Source organism: Copadichromis virginalis, linkage group LG8 (genome assembly GCF_057382275.1).
Source record: "Copadichromis virginalis isolate Kocher_CV1m ecotype Utaka linkage group LG8, C_Virginalis_male_GT1.1, whole genome shotgun sequence".
Classification (NCBI taxonomy): Eukaryota; Metazoa; Chordata; class Actinopteri; order Cichliformes; family Cichlidae; genus Copadichromis; species Copadichromis virginalis.
The window spans coordinates 28,532,665-28,552,309 of NC_140625.1; the positions used below are offsets into that span (position 1 = coordinate 28,532,665).

Consider the following 19,645-nt stretch of genomic DNA (forward strand, 5'->3'; position numbering starts at 1 on the left):
GCAGGCAAACACTCGAGGCTGAAATTAGCTTCTTCGTCTGATGATGTGATAATTAAATTTGGTGAGGTCATCTGTACACAAAAAGCAAAACAAGCCCACACACTTCCTGTGACCTTTTCTCCCTGTATCATCTAACCCCACCCTCTCCACCCAGCTCCTTCTCGTCATCAAAAGTTGTTATGACGACCTGAGTAAACAGAAGAGCAGAGCAGAGACACAGCTGTGATGGTGGGGGTGGTCTATGTGTGCCTGTCCTACTTTACTTTGAACTTGGAAGGTCAGAGATGCCAGGCCACCTCTAGTGGTAGAAAGTAGAGCAGGGCGATATGACCAAAAATATTTATCACTCTATATACATTTGAAAATTTGCGATAACGATATAACTGACGATAGAATTGACACTAGACAAACTACTTTACAACTCCACAACTTTATTAGTGCAAAAAATCCCATCAATGTATTTTCACTTAAACAAGCAGCTGTTTTTTATGTGCATTAAAGTTATATAAAAATCTAACAGTGCAAATGCAAATTCCTTGCTGACAGTTTAACCAAAAGGCATTTCCAGCTGACATATCCTCAGCATTACCATGTATAATATCCACAAAACTTAAAAAGAGGTTATACACACACAATATTATGTTGAAGCACAGTACGTATCACTCCGCGAGGCTCCGGCTTACGATAGCCGTAATGCTCCGACAATCCATCAAGCGCCGCTTCGTAGCTTAGCAAAGTCGCACTAAAACATTTGACAGATTTTCGAGTACCACATATACCAAGCTCCTTAGACTCTAAAGACAAGAGTTTGCACTATATATATATATATATATATATATATATATATATATATCAGTCTTCCCTTTTGTTGACATTCCTTAAAGTGCAAATTCTTGTCTTTAGAGTCTAAGGAGCTTGGAAAGAAAAGCGTCTGGACTTCTTTAAGTTGCTTGAAGACGTTTCACCTCTCATCCCAGAAGCTTCTTCAGTTCTAAGGTCAAATGGTGTCTTTAGACTTTTCGTATTCCCCCTCTGCCTCCCTGGGCCCAAGAAGCAACAGGCACTGCACCCAAAGCACCAAGGGCGGCACAGACGGATACCTTAGGTGTTCTGCGTCACACCACACATAGGATAAAGGCTGCAGTTAGTTTGTGCCTGTCACATCCCCTAATTTTGGAAACAAATTGGCTGGGGTTTAATAACCTTTTGGGGCAGTATGTGGGGATGTGATCACAACTTTTAGTAGCGTGTAGTGTCTGGGCTCAGGGTGACGCGGGGGGAGGAGACTCACTAGGGCGTCACTACAAGGGCCCGCCACCCCGTGAGAGATTAACCACTGGAGCAGTCTCGGGATGACACCCAACTCTCAGCCTTTGACCAAGTGATAGAAATTGATGGTCGGACCTACGTGCACATTGTATTACTGAATGATCCTAACAGAAAAAAAAAAAAAAGAAAACCAGTTACCAATGCCTTTATAAAAAAACTGTTATATTTTATTTCACATTTGATAGTAACACACTCTGTTATTGGTTAATCGTTTGATATAATAAGAAAGTTTAATGTAAATAAATACATTAAATCAGATGACAACGTAGCTGACACTGTGTTTATAAGTATTAGGTCAACCAGAACTGTTCAAATTGGCAGCCACACATCAAGTCTTTATACAAACAATATTAAAATATAAAAAAATATATATAATGAAAGAAACAGTTGAATTAATATGAAATTATTGAATTATATGAAATATTATGGCTAAGTGTGCCACAGCGTTTCTCTTTAAACTACTTGGGGACACTTTTACTGGCAGGCAGTGATGTCACTGCAAGGCAAGATTCTGTTGCCATAGTCTGAGTTTATTTTGAAAGCTCACTTACAGAACTCGCTTAAACAGCTTAGAAAAGACAAGCACATGCATTTGAAGAAATATTCACTACGTTTTCCTGTTTGAAAGATTTTAAAAATTAAGATGAACAAGGAAACGAGAAAAAATACAAGTCCAGCAGATAAGAAAGGTCCAGGAGATCAAAGTAAGTAAACAAATACATCAAATCTGTGTAAAATCCCCCAAATAACAGAATCTACATTTCTAAAAATGTTGACACTCTGTGTAAAAATGAATCATTTGAATCCTGTGTTTGAGTGAAAATAGCAGAAATACAACATGTCTAATCAAAGAAAGGTTACTGGGGCACTTTGTCTTTGGTAAAATAATGGGACAAGTTTATTCTTGGACTCAGCAGTAAAAACAGACCAACAAGTGTCATGAAGCTCTAACACTTAGTAGACCTAGTATGGACTGGTGTTGCTCTGTTTTTATCAAAAGGATGAACTTGTTATTAGAATTTAACCAATCCTCATTAAAATGCCATCAAAATCCTTCCAGTCCTGATGTCGAGCACTCTTTTTCACTACTGTGTTGTTGTTGTTTAGGTAAGTAGCAAGCAGCTTGGCTTTTATACTCAGGTGAAGAGCAAAATGAACATTTAGGCTACAGCAGAGAGTCATTTGTGTCACAGCTGTAGTAAAACAACATGTGTGTTTGTCTTTTCAGGTGAATTCCAGGCCAGATACGTGGAGGAGCACCATCTTGGAGGAGGCGGCTGTAGAGCAGTGTTTGCTGGCTACCGGATAACGGATCGTTGCCCAGTAAGTGTTCAGATGGTGGGAGTAAGACAGGCAGTAACGCAGATAAGGGTTAATATCGTAAGCTGAGACGTGTCTTTTAGGTAGCCATCAAACACATTCCAAAGGACAGAATCCCCATCAAAGTGACGGTAAGTGTGCAACACTTGAACTGTTTTTACATTCCTGGACTGAGTGCAGCGTTCACCTGTGGAACGTCTCTTCCTCATCATCCACTTTGTTGGAATATATCAGGGTGAAAACGCGAAGCGGGTCTTGGTGGAAGTGGCCATTATGCTGAAGCTTGCAGCTGAAGCGGATGGACCAGTGGGAGCGTCAGCACCCGTGTCTCTGCTGGACTGGTTTGACCTCGGCACAGAGCTGATCCTGGTGCTGGAGAGACCCGTCCCCGCTGTGGACCTGCATGATTACATCACAGCAAATGGAGGATGTTTACCAGAGGAAAAGGCCAAGGTAAGTTGACTGGAAGAGCCTTAGACTGTACAGCATTCAATCAAAACACAGAATATCAGAGAAGCATCAACCTGTTGACTCATTACTGTCTTTTTCATCTTTTCCAGGTCATTCTGAAGCAGCTGGTTGATGCAGCAAAGCACCTGGAGGATAAACACATCTTTCACCGGGACATCAAGAGTGAGAACATTCTGATTGAGACCGGCTCAGATGTGCCTCGTGTTCGTATCATCGACTTTGGACTGAGCTGCTTTGCTAAGGAGCGATCGGTGTGCCGCCTCTTCTATGGTAACATATTCAGCTCCTGCTCTTCACACATGTAGCAATTTGTGCCTTTTGTTTTACAAGAAATTGTCATTGTGTCTGTTTATTAGGTACAGCTATTCACACCCCTCCCGAATGTTACGGACGCAAAAAATACAGGGCTGGACCCACCACGGTGTGGCAAATGGGAGTGGTGCTGTATGAAGCGCTTCATGTGGGGGACTTTAATACCATGACGTTCCTCCAAAAGGAACTGAAATTCAACAAGGATCTGTCGCCACGTAAGAAAACGTCACGCTTCAACATTCACTGATGGCTTGGATCACTGGAACTATCATCTTCATCTGTTTTCTCCTTTCTTTCTCTCCAGACTGCCGGAACTTCTTGGACGCATGTTTAACCAACGTCCCGGAGAAGCACCCAACGCTGGGGGACCTCCAGCTTCACCCCTGGCTCAGATAGCCCGTCTCTTTCACACACAGACACACACTTCATATCTTATCATATAAGTGTGATACATTACCTAACTTTCTTTTTATTAACTTTTTTACAGGAAAAGTGTGTTTTTAGTTTTTTTGGCCTATTCTAAATTTTGTTATCCTGGAGTTCCTGTAACCCCCCCAGCCATCCCAGGAAAGGGGATCTCTCTTTGAATGGGCTTTCCCCAGGTTTCTTCCCATCGATCTGGCCCCCCGGGGAGTTTTTCCTCGTCTTCATAGAGAGCTTGGGCTGGGTCAGGAGCTCCATCAAAATTGGCCTAATTTGATTAGTCAAATGTAATAAAATACTTTAATTAATCAAATAAAATTTAGTAAAAGTCTGAACATTTAATTTCCATCAAAATAAAACTTGTTTAATTCAACTTTGGTGAGAATACTCTTTTATTACCATTTCAAGGATTGTTTTTTACCCAAAAAAGAAGAAAACTGAAAATGAATCAGGTTAAAGTTTAACTACTGGCCTGCATTTACCAGTAAGTACAAACTCTCCACAAGTACCACTTAACTCAGGTTTCCCACGGCACCTGTGCAGAGTTTCTGTTTATGACTGCGCTCAGGCCTCTCCAGTTTTGCCCCAGAAAGTGGTAAAAAATTATTTTTAATAGATCCTGATTACATAAAAACAGGTTTTATGGTTTGCCCTCATTGGCACTGATTTATTATTTCCATCAGTGAATGAGAAATGAAGATGCTGAAACAGCCTCAACGAGGCTTTTCACTTCTATGTATAGCTGATTCGACCCACCAACAGCAGCGAGGACTGGAGTGACAGTAACCCAGTGACGTGCGAGGAAACTTTCTGCACAGCCTCACAATTGGTCGACCTCTGATTCCATTCACGTGTTGCCAGGGAGAGGGACCCTCCACCCAAATCACACACATAGCGCACTCCCTCCTATGGTATTTTACTAATTCACACAGGAATGCACCGTCCAGTTGTCAAGGGACAGAAGAAACGGAGCTTTTTTTTTACAAGTGTAACTTCAAATATGTTATGCAATCATTATTTAACTCTATACACAAACAGATATCAGTGTGTGTGTATATGTAAGGACATCATATCAACAATAGGGTTCAATTTATCAACAATTTGATTTTGTCTTCTTTTTTGGTTCTGAACAGTCTGTCACCAAATAACAACATGAGCCTCAATTTGATTCTTACGTTTATACAAAGTATGATTTCTACTAAGATTTCTTTTTCACCTTTTCAGCAAATTAACTCCAAGGTTGTGTATACAAGTGGGAAGAGAGTTCGTATGCATAACTGTACAAAACAATAATTACACAATTCTTCACAGCATCTTAATATGTGCATTGTTTACACAATATCTCTATTTAATTATTAAATCATCATCAGTACCTTTATTATGAAACTGCTGATTAAGCTGCATGGTTTTCTTCACCACAATACACAAAAGATTTTAAAGATTTCATTCAGTTTAATTTTATTGTATTTGTGCAGCTCCAATTCACCACAACAGACACCTCGGGGTGCTTTGTATTGCAGGGTAACGACCCTGAGATATATGAGTGAAATGTCCAACAAACAGACGAACCCCTGCGAGCACGGTGGAGAGGAAGAACCTTTCAGCAGAATCAGGCAAGGGGAGGGGCAGATTTCTATGTGGTCTCAGTGCATCATGGGAAACCCACAGCAGCATATCAATGAGGTCGCCTGAGATCTCCCGATCCACCCCTTAATGAAACCAGTTATAGGCCCCACATATGGGTGGGCTGAAATTTGGCGTTCTATTTTGATTTTTTCCAGCATTTTTGAGCCCTCACAACTTCTTAAGCACAGGGGACACGTTTCTATTGCTGGAAAACAATGCTTCTCTTGCTCTACATCTTTTTTATTGAAAATAAGAGCCGTCATACTGAGGCTTAGAGCTGAACAGTGGGAATTTGGCTTTAAACTGTGACACTTGGAGTGGGTTTAAGACCCAAGTGTCATCGAGGACAGCTACGGAATCCATGAAGCGTGTTTGAGGCTGGTGTGGGCGAGTGGGTGGGCCCGGGTGACAGAGGTGCAAGAGCTCGTAACTCACACACATGGTCAGCCAATCAGCAGGGCCTGTGGGGGCAGAAAGCCGGTAAGTTACACTTGGAAACTAACAAACACATAATAACACAGAACGGACAGACAGCAGAAGACAGAAGGAGTCACGAGAGGAAACCTCGATCTCTTCTGCAGGATTTCAGCTGAACCCGAGACCAGCTGACTGAGCTCCTAAGGTAATGTGCTCTGCTGTGACTGGATGTTTGAGTCAGACTTTGCTGAGCTGGAGGTGTCCTCACTGTCAGGTCACAGAGTAAGAAGGACGTTTGAGGCTGATGGAAAGTTTAGTGATAGTTGCAGCATTTCCAGAGTCTAACATGTTGATCTTGCATGTCCTGAAAGTCTGACTGGCTCTTAGATGAAGCTCATCTGTAGATAAAGCCTGGTTAATTCCATATTATCAAAGTAAAGCTCTTCAGGTATCCATTCACGCAGGCTCTGTGCGAGCACTTCCAGGACAAGTGTGGCCTCTGTGAGTGGGAAGAGTGTCTGTTTTGATCCCCCTGTATTCGCTGTCAACATGGCGAGCCCTGAGGAAGAGAGACTTTGACAGCTGGACAGCCTCAGTGGAAGGCATGCAACCGCCCCTCTGTGCGCTATTTATATTCACCTTGCCGGGCTTACAACCGGTGTCCCTTCATTCACACCCCGCCACGGCAAATGCCACCACATTAAAGTGCTTGTCAGCTACAAATCAGTGGTTTCTACTACGGCTGAATTAATCAGGGTTCTTGTGTTGCAGGAACCTAAAAGTAAGGCATAAAGGATTATTTTAGACTCAATTACTGCCTGATATTACAACCCGGTATTTGTCATATCATATCTGCCATATCTTGTGTAAATATGACAAAACTAGGGTTGTATAATTAAGGATATAAGAATGAAATAGTTTTCCTGCTTAACATAAAAATGTAGGATAGATATTTAAATAATTAATGAAAAAATAAAACATATTCACATATTCATACATATTTCTCAGTGGTTCCAACTGTTGAAATAAAAACAGAAAAGATATCCAACATCACACATTTCCGTACAGTATACAGTATATTCCTGATCATTTTATTATAGGACAACTCCTGGCTTTAGATGATGATTCATTTGTTTTACAAAAAAACGGATGGATCCATCTGCACATCAGGGAAAGAAATGAGCTGAGCAGCACCTAAAAAATCTGATCTATAGTGACCCCAAGTGGTTAAACTCCTTACCTGTGCAGGTGTTGTCCCTAAACAGTCGATTATAACGAAAAAGCAAACTCAGTCTATTATTTTGTTCTTGTATAAAATTAAAGCAGATTTAGGGATAAGCATTTGCATCTGCTGCCGCTCAAAAAGCTCACATATTAGTTTTCTTAGACAGGCCTACTGATCATAAAATGCTTCTAACCTTGTTAGAAGTCTTTTTAAAGCATTTAGCTTCCTTATACTCTAACTTATTAGCAGCCAAGCAAGACAAATATCTCCCCATTCACTACAAGGGTTGGGGACCAAATTATATTAAAATATTCAGGATGAAACCTGCTAACTTTGGTTATTCTCAGACATTTTATCGCCAAGAAACAACAAATGTATCCATCTTTTATCCGCGCACATGGTCTCTTAACATTATTCTACATAGTGCAAACACACACCTTTAAAGTACTAAAAGAACAGGGTCCATTCTGTGTGGCCAAGTTATCCACACCAGGGTTTTTAGTAGGATCTGACTTACTTCAAAATACTCCATGTGAAACTTACTGTTTTGGTTTCTCTTCTTTTAAACATTTTTCCATCTCCTTCTCTCCTCCAGTTCTAGATGCCGACCGACAGCGACAGAGACATGGCCATACCTCGGTTGTTTAACTCCAGCACACCCTTCATCATCGTGGCCGGCGGATCTGAGATCTCGTTTCTCACCAAAGTGGACGATAATCAGGGATGCGAGGAGGAGAAGGACTCGCTGGTCCAAGCCATCGGCCCCCACCTGAGTCGAGTGATGCAGCGCGGCACAGCCAAGCATGTTGTCACACAGGGGCGTGAAGTTTCCGAGGAGAATCCGTGTGTTTCTATAGTCGCGCAGGCTGAGCGTAAGTAAGACTGAGGTCAGATCTGAGTCAGGACTGTTTTACATTGTTTTCCTTTTTGTCTTAGCTACTTGCATCCTTCTATTACTTTGGTTTAAAAAAACACACAATGAAAGCACATGTAGAGTACATCCAGCACAGGTCTCCAGTCTATCATGGGGCTGCACAAGACTTAATGCAAGCCCTGAGGGGCCAAAAGACTTCATGTCAGCACAAGATGAGTACTTCTTTAATCAAAGGGCTTTGATCTTGCTTTTAAAGAGTAATGACTAAAACAGGCTTAAAGGTTTTCAATTACCTATAATTGTTTTGAGTTGTACATCAGCACTTTTCAGGTTTGCAGAACAGCTGCTTATGCAACCGAAGATCACTAATGTTCACTACCAAGTAGGTGTATTAAAGAAGTGGTGCATTAGCTCCTGTTGTGCAAAATGACATAATAGCAGCTAAAAGCTTCCAGAGAGGAATGCAGAGAAACCGAAGACAACATTTTTACTGTTACACCTCTGAATGGAAGCATGCAGTTGTAGCACATGGACCAGTTAAAAGGTCCAGGCTTTTTCTCCATTTACACATTTTTAAATCACGTTTATGAACTTTAATCCACAACGAGACTTCTCTAACTCTAACTCCTACTGTTTCTCTGTCCCAGGAGAAGACTTCCAGGAGTTCAGCCCGACCAACACTCAGTGCCCCTACTCTCAGTCTCGCCTCCTCCAAAAGCACAGGTAAAGAACACATCACACATTACCTGTGCACAGGCTTAAATGCCCTCCATGGCCAAAAATATAGGATACAGGTATTATATGGCTTCCATTTAGCTTGTACGTGAGGGTTCAGGGTTCTTTATGTGCCTGGGTATGAAGGAAGCTTTTGTGCTCATGACCAGCTACATATTTGTATTCATAGACAATAACAAGGTTTTAGCTGTGCTTTTTCTGTGTGCATGAGACAATGACCTCTTCCTGCACTTTAAATAACTCATGTGCTCCAAACAACATTGTGATCAGCTGGATTTTAAAGAAAGCATTACGCTTTCTGTGTGGGAAACCAAATTTTCATACTTCTTCTCATTTGCAGGACTCTCGGTAAGGAAGCGACTGTGAGCGACTCAGATGATGAGAACTTTGAAACAGCCACCAAATTCCCGCGCTACCACCTCCAGAGAAAACAGCGCCGGAAAACCAGAACCACACAGAGCCTGGAGGAAGGGGAGGAGCCTCCTATCATCCAGGGTCTGTGGGTGCAGGAGATTGATTGGCTGAAATCAGCAGACAGAGAGACGACTTCATCAGCTGAAATCATACCTCCTCCTCCTCAGTTTACTGACTCGGCCTCAGACCCCTGCAGAGACTCGTGCATGTGTGACAGCTGCAGCTGTGCAGACGTTTGTGACTGTGTGAGGAGATCAGAGGAGGCGTCGCCGTCAGAGGACCAATGCAGATCCGTAGATACAGAAGACACATCCAGCACCGACCACAGAGGAGGCTCGGGCTCTGATACCGACTCCGTTCGCACTCATGAAAGCGACTCAGACTCGTCTTATGACGTTGATGTTGGCACACAAGGCATCATGTCGACCTTTGACCTCATGTATGTGTCTGGATTTACCCCTTCCTCCAATGCAGGATGGAATTCTGACTCTAGAGGAAGTGTGCAAAACTCACTGGGAAATTCAGAGTATTCCCACAGCCTCAGCACTGAGAATACATCCCAGTGTTCCTTTGGGTTTGATGACATGAGTGACACAGTTTTAGATGAGCTGAGGGGCAAAGTGGCACACATACCAAAGCTGCTTGTTTCAGCTTTCTGCAGAGATTTCATCAAACAGATCCTAAACAGCTGGAAAACATCAAAACCTGCAAACGAAGGACTCATATTTCATGACGTAAGACATTCACATCCAGTCTATCCACACTGTTTTTGTTTATGGACAGTAGACAGCAGAAGCAGTAGTATTCAGTCGCTGCAGGCTGCATCAGTGCAGCATTTGGTTCAGCTTCTAAGGAGATGCACATCAGGTTACCTCGTAGCGTTTCACAAAGACTCGGATTTAAGTAAAAATTTCTCTTTAACCAACAATAATGAATAACAATGTTTTTAATTCATAATTTAGTAAAAAATGAATGAAGTGTAAAAATCTGTGACATCTAAACTCTGAATGCAGATGTTTCACCACTTAAAGGTGGAAACTTTTACTTCGTGTACAAGATGTGAATGTTTAGAAGCTAAAGACACATTTAAAATACAATAAAAGTTATGAGCCAAAAGAAATCAATAAAAAAATAAAAATAAATAAGGTAACTTACTGTTAGCAGTTCTCCAAATGGAGAAACCTTTGCTGAAGAGCGGCCTCTGCACCAGAGGGAACAACGCCAGGATGAAGAACTGTTAACAGTAACTTGGTCTAGATTTGAATACTGGTGGTGAGGTAGGTGAAGTGGCCTGAAGGGAAGGCTCATCTGGGATTTCAGCGCTTAAATGAGGAAGACTGGCTGTAAAAGGTTTTTTTTATGGGGGATTTGTGATGTAACTCGTTTCCTTTTTTCTCTCTTTGTTTCATCAAGCATCTCCAGCCCAGCAGTTTTCAGTACAGAGAGGGAGAGGAATACTTTGTCCTTCATCACATCCAGAATGGATCATATGGTGATGTGTTCTGCGTTCGTGACAGAAGCACTGGCTTCAAATGTGCTGCCAAGAGGGTAAGCCAAGATCCGCTGAGTCAGTCATTACAATCCAGATGTGCTCCACCCGGGAGGTTTAAACTCCCGAGAGCTGACATGCTGATTTTATTTAAACTGATTTCTGTTATTTAGCTCATTGTTGGCCGTTCTTCTCAGATTCCACTGAGTCATTTCAGCAGCGAGGAGGTGAGCACATGGAGTGCTCAGAACTCTCCTCGAGTCGTGGAGCTCTTTGGAGCTGTGAGGGAGGGGCTTAACGTCGTTCTCCTCATGGACCTGAAGCCAGGTAACCTAACTACACGCTACAAACTGCATAAAAACCGTCTGAGCAGTCTGAGAGAGTAATCATACTCTCCCAAACCCCATCAGCTTGTTTAGCCCAGCTTCTAAAGGAGATGAACTGCCTACCTGAAGATCTGGCCCTGCATTACCTTCATCAAACACTGGGGGCGCTAGAACACCTACACCAGAGAAGGGTGGTTCATTTGGATGTCAAAGGTATGTGTTCTGTTTTTGTATAATGACTTAGATCTGAATGATAATATGTAGAAATTAAGAGAATTCAAACCCTCTGGACATTTTAGAGTGACCAGTGTGGTCCTAATCATTTTATATATAGGATAAATCAAATGTGCAGGTGTATGCGGATGTATTCAGGCATTTTACTTGAGGAAGTAAAAAAATATCAGCAAATACTCTTAAAAATAATCATTAAAAGAAAACACTGAGAAGCAGGAGCTATAAGCGTCTGGCCTCTTTGCATTATTCACTGAGTAGATAAAAACAATAATGATGTCATGCTTTATTTTTAGGCAGTGCATTTTATAGCAAAATTTTTCTTAATTTATAGAAGTTGCTAAAAAATAAAGGACACAAATATATAGGTAGTACTTTTATCTTTAGTTCATTATACACATTATTTAGGCTCATTTTGACTTTAACTTGCAATGGAGACTTTTACTTGTTTTGGAGTATCTTTCTACTGAGATAAGACGTGCTAAACTCTACCCCGAGTTTTTTGTGAGACCCCAAAGTACCTTTGCAGAGATTTTATATAACCAGTAGAACATACAGAGAAAAGAGCTCAGCGAAGCCTCAAGCTGGTGGTTGTGCTGTCAGCTAACATCTCCTGTGATGGTACCTAATCCTAAAGGGACACCTCACCCCTAAACCCTCGGTAATCCCTGCTCATACGATTGAGCAGGAGGGGTTTGCTCACATTAGGCCCCTCTATTGTGCTCTGAGCTCATGTCTAAAAGCTTCGCTCATCATACATCTGTCAAATTACCCACTCTCATCATATCAGATAGCACAAAGTTCCTGTGCTTTTTTTGTAGATGGTACCTCATTCTACCTCGAGATGGCCGTTCACGCTTTAGCCCCCCCATGCACCCATCACTCTTACAGCCTCTGACAGCCTCCTGCTTCTCAGTCAACTGTTTCATAATGAGCACCCAATGAAAACAAGCTGTCCCACTGAATCCTGCGTGTTGATCTTATTCCAGTTGACAATGTGCTGCTGTCTGCAGACTGCAGAGACACATTCCTCTGTGACTTTGGTCTCTCAGAGACTTTAGATGACAGTGGATGGAGCACCAAGAATTTCAGGGGTAAGTTGATCCTCAAAAGTCTGAAATAAACTATGGTGCAGTTTACAGATGACTAACCTTTTGGTTCAAACACCATGATTTTTATTGATCTAATTAAAACACACACACATATATATCACAGCAAACTGTCAGTCTTTTTAAAATCTACTTGTGAAATGATCTACTGCTTAGGTTCCCATAAATACACAAAAAGGAGTTTGCAATGAATAAATCTGCCTTTCACCATCATCTTTCAACCTTTAAACATTCATAACTTTAAAAGATAGCATGCAATATTCTTAGCCTACCATGTTAGCATTCAAAGATTTGCAACAGTCTTCTCAGTATTTGATTATTAACCACAACGCTGGACATATTTTGACCTCTACATCGTTGTGAGTGGCTTTTTGAGTTTAAAGACTTTTAATTCATTTAACGTTTGTGAATGTAGGAGCTGCATTCCCCGGCACAGAGACCCACATGGCCCCTGAGGTGGCACGAGGGGATCAACTCTGTGCCAAGGCGGATGTGTGGAGCAGCTGTTGTATGCTACTGCACATGCTCAATGGATGCCAGCCATGGATACGTTACTATTCCCATCCACTGTGTCTCCAGGTAAAAATCTCTTATTTGCTGTTTGTGGAAAATCAGACAGTTACAGGCTGAATGGGACAAAACCACACTTGTGTATTCATCTGTTTTAGATTGTCAATGAGCCTCCGCCTCTGTGGGAGGTGCCATCCAAGTGTAACAACTTCACAGCTAAAGTGTTCAGGGCCGGATTCCAGAAGGACCCCGAAAGAAGAGCGTCAGCAACTGAGCTCAGGAAGAAAACCACCAAGGCCCTCAGAGCAGGTCCATGCACCTTATGATCTTCTAATCATTTAAGTGTGTACAGTTTATATTACATTAGAGTTGTGAGAGCAGTGAAATCATGGCCCACAAACTAAAATGAGTTTAAATCACGATACAAGCATTCAAAGCCTTTAGAGAAAAGCTGCATGTAATCACCAAACACATAAAATTAGCCAAAATAAAGCCCATCTTATCAAAACAGCTTTTTGAGACAGTAATCCAGTAATCCATGCCTTTGTTACATGTAGGCTGGATTATTGTAACGCACTTTATTGTGGGGTTAGTGATGCATCCATTAGGCGTCTGCAGGTTGTGCCAAATGCTGCAGCACGTCTTTTAACTGGAACAAAAAAGTCTGAGCACATTACCCCCATTTTAATTTCACTCCACTGGCTACCTGTACATTTTAGGATTGTTTTTAAAATTCTCTTATTAGTTTTTAAATCTCTTAGTGGCCTGGCCCCCCACCTCTCAGAGCTACTACAACCATATACACCTGCCCGTTCCCTTAGGTCCGCCAATCAGCAGCTCCTTAAGGTACCGAAAACTAAGTATAAATTTAAAGGTGACCTTTTGCTGTAGCTGCTCCAAAGTTGTGGAATGATCTGCTCTTGCACGTTACACAGGCCTCTTCTCTTTCTGAGTTTAAAAGTCTCCTTAAAACATATTTATTCGCTGAAGCCTTTGGCACTGTTTAAGGGGGTTGACTCAATTTTTGACTCAACATGTTTTATTTTATTTGCGTTATTTAGTTATTTATTTTATCTTATTTTATCTTATTTTTATTTTATTTTTACTTTGCTTATGCTATTTGCATGTACAGCACTTTGTGAACTCTGGTTTTATGTTAAAGTGCTTTATAAATAAAGATGATTTGGTAAAACAAATAAAACAGATTATATAATATCTCCAAGAGGGAGTATCTCCTGAGGAAAATAAAATAGGACCTGTATCCAAATCCACTTTTTGCCAAAGAAGGGACTCAGCTGTCTATAGATGCCAAGTATTTTAAGCATATTGTGACACTGCAAATTATTTTCTCCACAGTTGGAGGTCTGAGTTCTTGGTCCATGAAAAGCGCCTGTGAAAAACTGTATCATGTCCAGAACCAGAATGAAGACGCTCGCTGCTCTTTGTCCCATCAGATTCAGAATAAACCATCACATACTGGCTCAGCACCTGCTATGTACTGGGTGAGCCCCTGGAGAACTGCAGCAGTAGACGAGGACAGCAACGACTGGTCAGAAGGAAACTCAGACAAAGAATCTGAGTTGGAGACATTTTGCTTAACTGGGGAGTGGGACTCTGAGCCAAAACCACTGCAGGATGATTACATCACAAATGACAAAGACTGGAAGACTGGGTCTGATTCAGAGGTAGATATATACATGGCGGAGGACGAATATATTCAGGAGAAGTGGCTGAAAACTGACAAGGACTATGAGGGGGATTGGGAAGAGGAAGGAGATGAAGAGGAGGAGGAAGAGTGGGATTCTACCGAGTCCACGGAGTATCTTCGTGCTCTCCGAGGCCTTTTCCCTTTACTGCAAAAAAGTCACCAGATAGAAGAGAATTCATGGGGATCAGAAGCAGAGCTGGAATACCTCAGAGATGGTGAGTCATAAAACAACTCATTACTAAAGCCCCGAATCATATTATTATTATAAATGTGGCTCAGATGAGGTTACAGAGCTCTTTGTTCTTCGTGTCATATTCAAAGATACACTTTTAAATGGGACATATTATCCTCTTTCTGTTATTCTGTCATTTATTTGCAGTTACAATGATGGACGCTCGTAGTCTGTTTATGTAAACCTAATCCAAAAATTCCAGCTTCAGACTGCAATAAACACTCGTTTTCATGCATTTTTAAACTCTTGGTTCTGCATGATGTCACAGAGACAAGATATCCCTAATATGGTCATTTCAGGCACACATCCACATGATCTTCAAATGTTTTGTTTATGGGCACAGCTAATCAAACAAAGTCGGTTTAAAGGGACTGGAGCTAACTTGGCTTGTTTCAGACAAGGTTGTCAAAGCCTCATCAGTGTCCGCTAATAACAGAAACTTTTCACATGTTGTCCTTTACTAGATGTGACTAAAGGTACCAGAATCAAGACCCCGTCCCCTGAACCTCGAGATGAACCACCATCCTGCTTCAGCTGCTCTGACACATCGCAGATAGATGCCTCAGAGAAGGTGAGTACCCGTGCACGAGGGATGTAGCCAACCTTGACGTCACTTACTGGTTTGCAAAGTCTTCGCCATTTTAGCGTTTAGAAACCAGACATGACATGACAAGCTTTGCTTAAGGCGCTTCTTCACTGGCTTGAATTTTGAGACTGTTACGCTACGTCCATCTTTTACATAACAAACATGAGCATGCATGCTTCGTGTAAGATAAGAGATAAGATAGAACTTTATTAATCCCTCGGGTGGGTTCCTCTGGGAAATTCGACTTCCAAAAAGCACAGCAACGACCGAAGTTACAGTTACAGAATTGTTATATATATATATATATATACACACACACACACACACATATATAAATACAGAGACAAATATAAATAAAATATACAAAGGGGATAAATAGAATAAATAGGAATAAAAAATAAAAATACAAGTGAATTGCACATTTCAAGTATTGAGTCTATGTGTGTACATTTATGTACAAAATAAAATCCTCCACAAAAGAAAATCTTCTTTCTTATTTTTAGGACTCTGATCACTCGTCTGATGACCTCAGCTCTGGCATCTTTTCCTCCTGCAACAGTCAGACTGATGCGTGCTTGGAGTGGTTAGCTTTAGCCAATTGGCCGTCCTCACAGTGCTTTGAGGGTAAGATGGCAGGGACGCACCTCTGTGCTGATCGAGGGCTGTTGGCAGAATTTTTCTAATGCTCTGACATTTGCAGGTATCGATATCTGGATAGAGGACCCCGAGGGCAAGTGTTTGAGGATACGCGAACGTAGGCGGATCAAAGTGGGCCATGTTGCCATAGGCATTAGTGATCAGGTATGAGAGAGTTTTAAGATGTCCAGAAACCTTTTAGCCATCAGACCGAGGTTTCTGTTTTGTTTCCTCAAAGTGTATTTTGGTTTGCTTTTTTTCTCTTTTCTTATTTCCGGAACAGAAAGTGAAATGTCCCGAAGTACAGTTAAAGAACAAAATTGGGGAAGTTTAGATTTAAATCTGTAACTATCTAATGAAAGAACAAATATACTAAATTATCATTACCACTTTGCAAATACATCTGACACCCAGTCAGCCAGAATCCATATGAATAATTACACCTGTCGCTCAGATCTCAGGGAAAGCCTTCACTTTGGAGACTCTGGACAGGAAGACGGTGTCCTTTGAACGAGAGATCAGAGAGTCTGGTCTGTGGCTTCGCTGTGTTCCTGCTACTGACAGATGCCAGCACTGGAGGTGGAGAGTCAGAGACGGCAAGCTCGAACTTCGAGAATGAGACGGATATTTTCTGTTCTCTGTTGTTGTTTTGGTCTTTTGCACTAATTTAATTTGTTTTTTCCATTGGGAAAAGCTTTTAAGCACTTTAAAACTTTTCTCAGTGCATTTACACATAGCTCAACATATATAATCCATTTTGACAGAAAAATGGGCAAAAAAGCTTAAACACGGGAAAAACAAAGATACCAATCAAGCACTTTATTAGGAACACCACACTGGGTTCAGGTAGGCCCTCTCTTTGCTACCCAACAGCCTCAGTTTACTTCCTGTGTTGCCAGAGTTGTTCTTCTGGATTCAGACTTGCTGGTTAGGACGACGTCGACGTAGGTCGTCTGAATTCAGTCTCATATTCATAAAACCACATTTAAGATGAAGGAACCATTAGAAGATGACTCCTTCCAGTGTGACTGGTGATTGTTGGTAATATGCTGGCAGAAAGAGACCAAGAAAACATTCCCCATGTTATCCCACTGACACCAGCAGCCTGGGCAGGTTGGCTCATGCTGATTTTGACCTACCTTTTACATGGCGATAGATCCTTGCTGCATTTCTGCTATCTGGACTGTATGTGATAATCTCACCATCCTGTGTTTAGATTAGATTACATGTTTTTAAATCCAGTGAATCACATTATTAACAGGAGCCGTCTGAGACTCCATATTCCTGCAGATCCACCAAGGCTGAAAATTCCCTCCATGCCACACATGAACTGAGTATGCACAGGATCCGTTTTTTGTTTTGTTTTTTTCCTCAAGGAATCCCAACACAATTTCTCATTTTTGTTCTTTTAGTGTGATATTTTTTATGTATTTTTGTAGCTGTAACACAAAATATCCAATCCTTCAAACAATGGTAAAGGATCCCTTCAAAATCTCCCAGATCCAGACCTGAAATGATGACCACTTTGAGGTTGTGCAAAGTCCCACAGCTGGTAAAGATGCACAAACAAACCGAATCAACTGCAAAAATAAACTGTAATTTGTACTTAATAACTACTTACATGTCCGTTACCTTACCGAACCCCAGTACTTAGCTTATACTGCTGTGTTAAACCAATGTCATAACCTACACCCAGCCTGAGCCGCTCCCTACCAGAAATCCAACAACACATTGTAGGAATCCAGACCTCAGCCCCTGTGTTAGGTCTGTAGTGTGAACACAATATATTGATGAGCACAGGAGTAATATTTCTGCAAAATAAAATGTAAGAGGGATTTACATGTATCTAGCTTGCTCATTATGCAAATACAACAGCTAATATGTGGAGATATGTTGTTTACCTCGTTTTAATAACTGTTAGTTTTGTCATGCTCACCTCTTTCCTTCATTTCAGCAAAGTGTTGTTGACATCTAAACGTTGAGCTCTGACAGGATCATCTCTGTTTTCACTGGTGTTAGCAGAGCAAAGCAGAGGAACGAGAATAAAAGCAAACATTATGGTCCCATTATGGTCAACCATTCAGCACAGCACTGTAAATGAAGCTTCAGAGTTTCTGCTGCACTGGTGCCACGTGATTGGCTAACTGAATAACCACTATCACAAGCAGGTGTTCCTAATAAAGTGCTACTTGAGTGTACAAATAAAAAAAAAATTGATTTTCAGGTTAAACTGTTTCTATGTGTTTTAAGTAAGGATACAAGTAGTTTACACTCCAAGGTTATAAACGTGCTTGAATAAGAAATGGTGTTGGTAGGGCTGTAATAGGTTGTGACATCTGTATTTTTTTATTTTGTGTGTTAAGATTGTTTCCCTCTTTCCGTTCTCCTGCTTTTTTTTTTTTCCTTTTATGGATCACTAGGAACAAAAAAAAAATCCGTTCTCTGTATCTCTGTTTACTTTCTGATGTGGAAGAAAGAGTTTGTCATGTCATCTGTTTCATTTAGAGTTTAAATGGCATGAAGCTCCTTAAAATGATGTGTGTTTTCCACAATATACAACAAGGCTGGAATCTCTTGGTACTTGAATGTGTCTTACATTTTATATTCTAATAAAAAATGACTCAGAGGCACAAAAGTTGCTGTCTTCTGCTCATTTCCAGCTATTGCCTTTCCCAGTGGTTTCTGACTTGGTGTCATTTGAGAAAGACCAGGATTAGACCTGCTGCACACTGTAAACATTTACAGCACTGATAACGAGGCCCAGCCCTATAAAAACAGATGCTGTTAAACACGTTCTTACATATGACCAGGAAGGTGTATGAAAACGGTCGCCTCAGCCTGATCCTGTTCATTCATTAATTGTAATATAGGTATTGATCTTATACAAATTGTTTTTGTACAGTATAAACTGTATTTGATAAATATCAAATATAAAAATGTTTCTGTCTGGGCATGAAATATACAATTTTGTATTATTTGTATTTGAAATAGTTCAGCTAGAGGTTCCCACTGAAGAGAGATTCATGTTATTAAATGAAAGTAACTGTACATGCGACACTCTTTATGACTATAGCAACTAGCTGGCTAACCTTGGCTTGCTTCTCATTGACATCAATGGCAAAAGTGCCATAAACCCAGACCAGTGCTTGCTTTTTGTCCTTGTGTGGTGTTAACTGTTTGTTGACATTGCTAATTAACAGACTTTCTACCCTAAGGTTAGCTGATGATCTCACTGTTAATGCTGTGAACAGAAGAGTGGTATTCAGACAAGGTTCACATGAACAAGCACAGCCATCTTTAAACTTTTTGTGGAAAATTCAAACTGACTCACTGATGTAAAGGTCACTACAAAGTCCCATTTTTTAGTTATGTTACAAACCCTTTAAACTACGAATAAAAGATGCTCAATAATTTATTATTAGACTTTTTTTTTTAATGTATTGCTACTGTAAGGCCCACAAAGTGTAAAAAGATATATGCTTCAGAAAGTGTAGTTGACGTGGAAGTGCCTTAAATATGCATTCTTTCTAATGACCAGCAGGGGGCGACTCCTTTGAATGCAAACACACTTCCTGAAGTTTTTCCTTCCTTGATCTGTGCCCTCAGTAAAGTCTTAGCTGGTTGTGCTATGTGCTTATGAGCACAATCAGCTAATTTTAAGTCATACTGAAA

General features: G+C 41.0%; 2 protein-coding genes across 2 annotated transcripts; both read left to right on the forward strand.

Moving 5' to 3' along the window:
- Nucleotides 1-1,893: 1,893 nt before the first annotated feature.
- LOC146703645 (serine/threonine-protein kinase pim-1-like) lies at nucleotides 1,894-4,913 on the forward strand. The gene is made up of 7 exons (XM_085466964.1): nucleotides 1,894-2,033; nucleotides 2,558-2,652; nucleotides 2,733-2,780; nucleotides 2,884-3,102; nucleotides 3,210-3,390; nucleotides 3,477-3,647; nucleotides 3,737-4,913. Exons 1-7 carry the CDS (start codon nucleotides 1,973-1,975, stop codon nucleotides 3,826-3,828), a joined length of 867 nt encoding a protein of 288 aa, XP_085323090.1. The 5' UTR covers nucleotides 1,894-1,972; the 3' UTR covers nucleotides 3,829-4,913.
- A 1,022-nt stretch (nucleotides 4,914-5,935) lies between these two features.
- Nucleotides 5,936-18,602, forward strand: map3k14b (mitogen-activated protein kinase kinase kinase 14b). The gene is made up of 15 exons (XM_085466963.1): nucleotides 5,936-6,103; nucleotides 7,719-7,995; nucleotides 8,645-8,720; nucleotides 9,073-9,880; nucleotides 10,560-10,694; nucleotides 10,833-10,962; nucleotides 11,046-11,174; nucleotides 12,182-12,286; nucleotides 12,717-12,880; nucleotides 12,970-13,120; nucleotides 14,168-14,734; nucleotides 15,216-15,322; nucleotides 15,841-15,961; nucleotides 16,038-16,138; nucleotides 16,428-18,602. The coding sequence occupies exons 2-15, from the start codon at nucleotides 7,725-7,727 to the stop codon at nucleotides 16,590-16,592; spliced, it is 3,030 nt and encodes a 1,009-aa protein (XP_085323089.1). The 5' UTR covers nucleotides 5,936-6,103; nucleotides 7,719-7,724; the 3' UTR covers nucleotides 16,593-18,602.
- The last annotated feature ends 1,043 nt before the right edge of the window (nucleotides 18,603-19,645 follow it).

What these genes read in the sequence shown, in the direction of transcription:
- LOC146703645 (XM_085466964.1), top strand. Translation starts at nt 1,973, where the DNA reads ATGAACAAGGAAACGAGAAAAAATACAAGTCCAGCAGATAAGAAAGGT. An exon ending in TACCAGAGGAAAAGGCCAAG is followed by an intron (nt 3,103 to 3,209) that starts GTAAGTTGACTG and finishes CATCTTTTCCAG; the next exon opens with GTCATTCTGAAGCAGCTGGT. An exon ending in GGTGTGCCGCCTCTTCTATG is followed by an intron (nt 3,391 to 3,476) that starts GTAACATATTCA and finishes TCTGTTTATTAG; the next exon opens with GTACAGCTATTCACACCCCT.
- map3k14b (XM_085466963.1), top strand. Translation starts at nt 7,725, where the DNA reads ATGCCGACCGACAGCGACAGAGACATGGCCATACCTCGGTTGTTTAAC. An exon ending in CCTCATGGACCTGAAGCCAG is followed by an intron (nt 10,963 to 11,045) that starts GTAACCTAACTA and finishes AAACCCCATCAG; the next exon opens with CTTGTTTAGCCCAGCTTCTA. An exon ending in GAGCACCAAGAATTTCAGGG is followed by an intron (nt 12,287 to 12,716) that starts GTAAGTTGATCC and finishes TTGTGAATGTAG; the next exon opens with GAGCTGCATTCCCCGGCACA.